This window comes from Nicotiana tabacum, chromosome 6 (assembly GCF_000715075.1).
Source record: "Nicotiana tabacum cultivar K326 chromosome 6, ASM71507v2, whole genome shotgun sequence".
NCBI classification, from domain to species: Eukaryota; Viridiplantae; Streptophyta; class Magnoliopsida; order Solanales; family Solanaceae; genus Nicotiana; species Nicotiana tabacum.
This window is the reverse complement of record NC_134085.1, coordinates 176,533,929-176,543,757: the sequence shown is the minus strand read 5'-3', so window position 1 is coordinate 176,543,757 and position 9,829 is coordinate 176,533,929. Positions and strand designations below refer to the sequence as shown.

The window sequence follows — 9,829 nt, the reverse complement described above, 5'->3', positions numbered from 1 at the left end:
ATACGTCGAAGGTATTCACTCAGACCTTCACCGATTTGAAGATTCTGTCCATCTCCGGCCTTGCTACGGTGGCTCTTGGTCTTCTGAGCCTGTTTTTGACCTCATCCGACTTAGGTCGGACTTTTCCAAGCCTTTCTCATTTAGGGTTTTCTGAAACCCTAATTACTTGAGGTTTTTTCCGATTATTTTTTAGATTTGTCATATGTTTGCACTTTGCTTAAGTTTCTTAAACGTTTTCTCCAATTTTCTTTCAAAAGTTACATCTTTTCGATTAGGATTTCTGGAAAAGGTTATTAAAAATGTTTCTAACTCTCCTTCTTCTTTTCTTGGTGTGAATCGATCCCTGCTATGTTCTTATTTGCTCTCTTCTAACTCGCATGATTTTTCATGTTTGCTGTATTATGAAGTTTTTCAATTGTGTTCCGTTCTGTCTTCTACTGGTTCCAATATCATGCTCTCACATGCCTATGTGCTTTATATATGACAACTTTTCTTTCAAAAGGGTTTTACCAACTGTTAATTGATTCTGAATCCCCTCAGTGTTTCTTACTTGATTGTTACTGATTTTCCCCTAATTGAACCTCCCTTTACCTCTCTTTCTGACTTGGTTCATTCATAATTTCGAATCCCTGATTCCTTGATTTACTAGGTACTAATTGATTTACTGTGTTCTTGCCTTATTTGGGTTAACCGTATATTTTAAAATTTTCTTTCCTTAGTTAAACCCCTATGTATTTGCCCCTAATTTCCTACTTTACACAAGATGTTTACTTGATTCTCTTTCCTTAACTTATTGTTGTCCATTATCGTTTGAGTTTGAACTCCTTAATTAAAGGAAGTTCTTATGTTGATTGATTATAATTGATACATATTTCCATAATTACTATGATTATTCCCTAACTCTCTACCTATTTTCCAAGCTATAAATACTCGACTCTTTTTCTTTTCACCCAAAAAAAACGGAATACACTTCAGAGCTTCACTTAATTCTCACAACTCCTTCTAAAACTTTCTGCACTTTGGCTTTCTCAAGACTTCTGCTTTCATTTGTTTTTCCTGAAACTGGTATGCCCTAGTTTTGATTCTAGCATCAACCCCAATGTGTTTACTTACAAGTTTTTATGTCTATGCCTACTTTACTGCTTTGTAGAATTCAACTTCTATGATAGTATGCTTATGTCTTGCTATCTGCTACTGCAATGAATCCCATTTCCCATACCCCTTTATGTGCGTGAGCTGTGGTTTAAGACATGACAATATACAAAGTTATTGTCCATGGATTAAAACTGGATCCTTTGGATCCTAGACTCTTTCAATTCCCCATACCCCATTCCCTTAGGTGTGTTGAGCTGGGGTATAGCCCGGCAGCATCCAAGTTGTTATCCAGAGCTAAACCTGACCTTCAATAGGTCCTAACTCTCTAATATTTAGCTGACAGGCTGGTCAGGGGTGTGCCAGCACTCCTAATTGTTGGGCATGACCACCAGCCTGCCTTGGCATTCCCTAATTCCCCTCTATTGCACCTACACCTATTCCTAGAACCTTAAGTTCTGCCCCTCTCTTTTGAGCCTTGCTTTGGGACCTTGAGTTCCCTCTGAACTTGGACATTTGAGGGTTGGCCCTTCCACACTGCACTATAATCTAATTCTGCAATATATTTGGGGTGTAAGCACTGCCTAAAGTTCCTGAAACTCCTTGGATCTCTGAAACATCCTGGATGAGAGAAGGCTTTGGAATCTGATCTTTAGAAGTTGGTTTATTTCATATTTCAGATCTGGGATCTGAATTAGGCTCTCATTGGTTGGAATCTTTAATTTCTGATATATTTTCCTTATTCATTCTGATCTGTAATAATCTTGTAATAAACATTTGGGGTCGGCTAGTGGAAAAGGGTAGGGGACTATGCATGCAAGGGGTAGATACCATGCTCATAGGGAATTACTATACTTCTGAAATTCTGCAGATACCATGTTCATAGGGATTACTATTTTTCTAAAGTTCTGCATTTTATAAATCATTGAAACTCTGCATTCTCATATAGATACCATGTTTATAGGATTTTCTGCATTCTCATATAAATACTATGTCTATAGGGTTTTCTTAATTTCATAACAGATGCCATGCCTGTAAGCCGATTCTAAAATTCTGCATCTTCATATAGACACCATGCCTATAGAACTTTCTGCATTCTGCATCCGTCATTAGGCAAACCTATTATATGATTTAAATACCTAATCAATTGCATGTAGACAACCTGCCTATGGGATTCCTGCATAAGCAATAACAGTGCTCAAATCAGTAACACCTAGAAAGCATGTCTATAGGAGCTGTTAACTGAACCTGAATCGTCAAGTCTCTTATAAGCCTAAAATCAGTAGCAATAATGTTTAACGTCGCAGATCTTATGTCCCTGTAATTGTCAATTCTTTTTTCTGCAATCAGTTTACTTCTTTATTTCTGAAACTAATAGATATCATGCATATAGGTTTTGTTTAACGCCTAGGCAAGCCTTAGGGTAAAATTTTATAATTGCATCAGTTTTGATAATTACAACCAGCGGGCATGCCTAATTCAAACTTCTTATTTGAAAAAATATGTGATAAATTAGCCACTCTTCTTACGTTAAGTTTAATACAGACCAAACCAGTATTTGTAAGTCATGCTAGATAATTTGCTGCTTTGAATGAGGAGGCTGACTTGAGCCTTAACTGCTATCTGTTATTGCTTGTCGCCTAGATTTTTATCCTTTTGAAAACTCCGCAAAAACCCCAACTCCATCCCCTTTAGGATTAGGAGTCTCATATGCCTCTGGGACTGATAGGATTGGGACGGGTAATAGCATGCAATAAGTAACTATACCATTTCGCGCTTTAACACCTTAATGGGGTGGGAAGGGTAGATATGGATATGATGACCAATGCGCTAATATCACGTGCGACCCCTCTTCTGAGGAGTGATTGCTGGGTATTGCATTGAAGTGATCCATATTAATTATAAACTTAGGACCCCTCTCCCTTTATTTGCTTTCATCTCTTCTTGTAAAACTATTCAAATCTTGTTTTTCATAAATTTCTGCCCTCTCTACTTACCTTCGAAAGTTTTCAACCTGATTGCAATGTTATATGCGAATCCTTATTTGAGCCTTGATTGTTTACTTGTAAAGTCACAATTGTAACATGGTCAGGACCACACTAGTGGATCTTGAGGGGTGCCTAACACCTTCCCCTCGGGATAATTTCTAGCCCTTACCCTAATCTCTGGTCTCTTCATCTTAAACCCTTCTTAAAGTATCATAATGTACTATAATCATTAGGTGGCGACTCTTCAAATTCCGAAACCCAATTCTCGAAAGGGAATAGAGTTGTCCTCCCAATGTCGTATACCCAATTTCGACCCATTAGAAAAAGGGAGCGTCGACAGTAGTTTGACTAGACACATAAAGACACGCCCTAAAGATAAAGCTAGATTTCTTCAAATGAAAGCTGCGCAAGAGGGGACAAGTATAGGTACTCAGGTTAACCCTAGTATCGGGTCAAATCTTGTTCAACCAGGAATTAACACTGTTACTGGTGGCATTTTATATTACGATCCAAATAAAGATCATGAAGAATTGGAAAAAATGGTTATTGTTATGTGCTTACCCTATAGTTTTCCTTCTAACCCTCACTTTGTGCATTATATTAGAAGAGTTTTTAATCCTACTTATAAAGAATAGTCTCGCACAACCGTAAAGAGCGATATTTACAAATATAAACATGAATATGAACAATATTTGTGCTATTTATTTACTCATATAAATTGTCGTGTTGCTATTACTACTGATATTGGTAGAAGTGGTAATGATTGTGATTATCTTACTGTTACTACTCATTGGATTGATGAGGAATAGATAATGCAAAAGCGCATTATTGCTTATAGAATAATTAATTCACGTCACACAAGTAAGTTTATTGCTAACATAGTTGCAGATATTTGTAGATATTTTTGCATTAGAGATAAAATAATGTCAGTTTCAATGGATAATGCTTCTAGTAACACTAATGTTATAGGTTTGCTTACAACTACACTAAATCTTGCATTTAGTAATATTTTCCATGTTAGATTTATTTGTCATATTTACCATTTAATCGTCGATGATGATATGAAAATTTTAAATGTTGAAATTGAAAAGGTTAAAATGGTTCTTAATTGGCTTTTTTATTCAAACCGTAGAAGTAGACTTAGAGAATATTTTAAAAAATGTGATGAATTTGGCCTTAGAGAAAGAAAGATTCCTAAACCTTGTCCGACTAGATGGAATTACATGAATGAAAGTTTAGTTGTTGCACATGAATATAGAATCCCAATAAACGCAACGTTTAATACTCGTGTTGGTGGTGATGATGATGATGATGATGAGCACCTTACAAATCAGGATTGGACTAATGTCAAAATTCATGTAGAATTTTTAAAACAATTTCATGTTGCTACAAATGAATTATCTAGGCAATATTATCCTACTATTTCTAACTGTTTAGTTTATACTGCAGAACTTGTAAATTGTTTACTCAATTTTCAGAGGGTGGAGTAACTTATCAACTTGTTATTGATTCTATGAAAGATAAGTTTAAAAAATATTTTTTTCCTATCTCTCTTATTTATGGTGTTGCTGTCGTGTTAAATCCTACCATGAAATTAGGAGGCCTTCACTTTTGGTATACAAATATTTATTAGGAATTATCACTTTCAGATGAGGAATTTGCTACACTTACAGATGCAAAAGCCTCAATTAAAATAAAATCTCAAACAATTTATAATGCTTATCAACTTGTCTTAGATCATGCTATATCAAATGTCCGAACTCCTACTTCGTCTAGTTCGTAATCATCTAAAAGAATTGCAGGCCTAAAAGCACTTAGTACTTGGATGAGGTTCAGGGGTTCTCAAGGTGATAATATTGGTGATAGTTCACAACTAAATGAGCTTCAAGTTTATTTGTCGCAGGGACTTGAATCAGAGAATCCTGACGGCTCCTTTAATGTTTTGGAATAGTGGAAAGACAAAAAGAACACTATCCAATTCTTTCAAGGATGACTCGAAATATTTTAAGTATTCAAGCTTTAACAGTGGCATCGGAGAGCGCTTTCAGTCAAGCGAGACTTCAAATCGGTGATCATAGAGTGTCTATGAGGGAGAGCTTGCAAAAATCAGTACTCTATACAGAGATTGGATCCGTTCGGAAAGAAGAAATTTTGGACTTGCTGAATCACAACCAGAGATAGACGAAGCTTATGAAGAAATGCTAGTGGAACTTGCGGAGGATGCTGCTTCGCCCGGAAACGGTGATGAACAAGCTTCTTTTCCGCCACCACCAATGGAAATTCCTCCGAACCTTGAAGGATTTATGAAATTTGTTAGAGATAATATGTAACTTGTATTTTGGCACATCGTTATTAGTTTTTTTTCCTTTTAATGGTGGTATTAGTACCTTGTTGTGCTCATTCCATTGGGGGGAGGAAGACTAAGAAAGATATTGTCATTTTTTATTAATGTAGTAATAATAAAAATTATAAGGCATTCCCTTGAATATTTCTTTACAATTTTTTTGTGTTTAAATTTGAATTAGAAGATTTAAGTCACAATTATATAATATATTTTACAAGAAATTGCCTTAGATAAAAAAAATTCAAAAAAAAATAACCCGGAACACTTAGGCCCGTTTATGCCCGTGGGTCCGATCCACTTAACCCGGCCCACAGTGGGCCGATTCCAACCTTCAGAACCGTTAAGCCCGGGACCGTTTGGCCCGGGACCGCTTGGGCTCAGCCCATTAGAGCCCGGGACCGTTTAGCGCATTTAGGCCTGGACCACATAACAGCCTTATTTGAGGCCCACTAACACCAAACTATCTTGAATTCTTTTGTGTGTCAATTTTAATATATTCAAAATTTTGTGCTTTTGTTTTATAAATTAAATAATTATTTTTTGTAAATTGTAATTGTACAGAATTTGTGTTTGATCTATCAATATAATAGGTACTTAAACTATAGGGATTCTATAAAAGGCTCTACATTTTACTACGCTAAAAGGCTCTATATTTTACTACGCTAAAAGGGCACATTTAAGCAAATAAATAATCTAAACTAAATAAAAACAACAAATATATGAAAATAACATAACATTCACGAAATTACATATAAAACAGTAAAAAAAAATTATGAACATTTTTATTAACAAAAAAATGATTTCTCAATTTTTAAATATTTTTTAAAAACACTAATATCTTAATCCGGATAAAAATAACATACTAGTTTAATCGCAAACAAAACACAAAACAACATGGAAACACATTCAAGACACCTAAAATGCATTATTATACGAGTTTCGACATAAACTAAATCGGAATACCTCGATTTATATTTTTCGAAAAGTCGATAAATTGAAATTTTGGGCCCGAAACAAGGAAACCACAACAATAGAAGGCTTGGGTAGAATGTGAGACCTACAATCTTATCTTTTTGAGTGACGGGTGGGGTCTATTCTGATTTTTTTAGGAGAAAAATGGGGGGGGGGGGTTCCTTTTTTTTTTTTAAATAGGGGAAGGGTCTATGGTTCGATGATCGTGGGGAAGTAGAAGGGGTACTATTTATCTATGTATTTGTAGCGCAGTTATATAATGCACTATATATATTTGTCACATCATGTCAGCATAGCGCGATTTATTCATGCACTATACATATATAACGCGGTTTTACACCGCGCTATACTTTAACGGCCAAAACACCGTTAAAGTATAGCGTGGTGTAAAACCGTATTATATATAGAAATTTAACTTTTTTTAAGTATTAAAATATATTTATAATCAAAATCAACAACATTTAGGTTTCGGACTCAAGCTTTAGCCCCTTATACTTTTAAGATCATAAATTTCAAAAGAAAAAAATCTTAAATTCCGTCCGAATTAAACTAAGTCATCTAAATTGAAATAGATGGAATAATTACTGTAAAGGAACAAGATAAAAGGAGTTAGCTCTTCCATTTACGAGGAACTGCACTGCAGTAACAGAAGTTATAGTAGCAGTAACATAAATATTGTTTGTTTTTCGAACTTCAAATATCAATCAGTCCACCCTGTTGACAATAGAAGCTATGAAAATCGTAGGTACAGGAAGTATTGTTACTTTCTTAGCTGTAGATGTAATTGACAATATGTATACTTTTTACTGGCAAAGAAGTAAAAGCCGTTGCTTTGCTTAGGGAGTAAGGAAAGGTGCAATCTTAGCTAACTGATTTACTTTGGATTTCAAGAAACAAATTAAAGTTAATATCATTCATTATTCATTAATTCAAAAAGATGAATTTCTTAATATATGTGTGTACGGTATAAATCGGGGCTGTCCAATTTCGTTCTTCAATGAAAAAGATAACACCACTTCGAGAGGTCAGGATGCTGAGCTCGAGGTCGACGTTCCTTTCGAATATCGAGGTCGAGGTTGAAATCATTTAGCGAGGTCGGAAGAAGGCATACCTCAAGATAATACCGTTATGGTTCAGTAACAGAAAGAGCTAGATTCTCACAACGGCACGAAGATCACGGCGTAAATTGCAGATGGATTGACCATTGGTGGTTAGACAACTGTCAAATATGATTTCTTATTGTAATTAGAAGTACCTTATTTAGGACTCCCCTACTATATGAAGGGGAGCCCATTCATTTGTAAGACACGTTTTGACTGATAAGATAATACGTACACTTTATTCTCTAGCTATTTTATTCATTGTTCATTAGAGCTGCTTTGTAACTTGCTACTCCCACTGTTCCACCTCGAGGTTGTCATAGCTCGAGGTCGAGAATTGTCTTGCGCACTGGTTTGACTTATTTTATTCTTTAATTTATATATTTAATTCCTTGTTTATCAATTGATATTGGATTAAATTACATATCCTTAAAACCACAATATAAATTTAATTGTTACTCAGATTTTAGGATAAACAATGTGAAAATAGCAACAAAAAACTTTTAGGGGTCGTTTGGAAGGAGGTATTAGATAAAATAATGCAATCATTAGCTCTATGAATTACTAATACCTTGTTTTGTACATTTTTTCAACCTGTATTATACATCATACTTTGTATTATCTTATGTATAAGTAATGCATAGAAAATCATGGCATTAGTAATATCAAGGCTATTAATGCATGCATTAGTATGTTTAAAGATAAAATTGTCCTTAAAATCCCTTAAAGCCAGAGAATATGGTAGACATTTTTGTAAATAACTGTTTTTCTTAAAAATTATGCAATGCATTATAATTTTAATACACCACACCAAATAATAGATAAGAAATAACATATGCATAACTAATACTTGCATTACTAATCCATGCATTAGTAAAAATACACTTTATTCCGCACTATTCTTATACACCCTACCAAACGACCCCTTAAAGTGGACCGGAGGGAGTAGCAGATTTTCAACTTTCAATTTATACGAAACGGTAATATTTGGAAGGGGAAATTAGTATTTTTTGGGAAGGAAACTTTGTAATTGCCCGTCTAATTCGCATTACAGTTTTAAGACTTTATTAAGTTCAGAAACGTGTACTTCTGCTGTGCCCCAAATCAGAATTTTGAACTTTAAACGTCTCTGGGAGGGAACTTGCCCCTATAAATACAAATTACTATAGCTATTAGCAATATTTCAAGAGTTTTGATCACACTGCATTGACAGCCATGACTATCACTACTTTTGACGTTGAATTCTTCTGTGATAGAATCCTAACAACAGTCACAAACAGCCCAGGCTATGTTGGCGATTGGATCTGGGAGATTGAAGCCGTCCATGCGCGTCGCCTCGACCGCCTCATTGTTGGACTTGATATCGAATGGCGACCCACTTTCAACCGTAATCAACAAAGCCAAGTTGCGATTCTTCAGCTTTGCGTTGGCCGCCGCTGTCTCATATTTCAACTCCAGCACTGTTTTTACATACCTTTGTTCTTATCCGATTTTTTGTGCAATCCCAGTTACACTATTGTTGGGGTTGGAATCGAGAATGACGTTGAAAAGTTGGAGAAGGATTACGGGATACGTGTGGGCAATGTGTTTGACTTAAGGCATTTGGCGGCGGATGCTTATGGCATGAGGGACCTGAGAAATGCTGGTTTAAAGAAGCTGTGCCAAGTTGTTCTTGGAAAAGAAATGGAAAAGCCCAAGAATATTACTTTGGGTAAATGGGATAACGAAGAGCTCAGCGCGGAGCAAGTGGAGTATGCTTGTATTGATGCTTTTGTTTCTTTCGAGATTGGAAGACGCTTGAATGCTTCTGGGCGTTAACCCCCTTTTATTTGAAACGTGATGGGTTGATTTAAGCTGCTAAATAAGGTTTTGGTTTGGAATTTGGATTTTGATCCATGAAGGTGCATCGTTCTAAATGTGGATTAGGGTTCTTGTATTTTGGGTTAAATATTATAAAAGAGTAATTTTGAATTCTTGTTGCTTCTGCCTTCTTTGATTCTTTCACAGTAGTAGTGCTTTGTTGTAGAAAATACCTGGAGGGTAATTGAATCAAAACCAGAGATCATAAAAAGCATACAGCAAGTACTGATGACACTAGCAACTACTCATGGGAACACAACTCGAAATTTATTATCGCTAATCAAAGCTGGTACAGTAAAATATCGTCTTTACATGGAAGGATTTAAATAATGTTTAAGTAATTTCTAGGTTAAATGCTATTTAAGATGTTCAACACTTTGATTTGGTATGAGACGAACTACAATTTAAATTTCACTATTAATGATCTATTGATTCTCTCGAATTCAACAGGTTATTATCCTAGTATTATACTG

General features: G+C 35.3%; 1 protein-coding gene across 1 annotated transcript; it reads left to right on the top strand.

The window, feature by feature from the left end:
• The first annotated feature begins 8,711 nt into the window (after nucleotides 1-8,711).
• LOC107780817 (3'-5' exonuclease-like) lies at nucleotides 8,712-9,314 on the top strand. The gene has a single exon (XM_016601398.2). The coding sequence runs from the start codon at nucleotides 8,712-8,714 to the stop codon at nucleotides 9,312-9,314; it is 603 nt and encodes a 200-aa protein (XP_016456884.2).
• The last annotated feature ends 515 nt before the right edge of the window (nucleotides 9,315-9,829 follow it).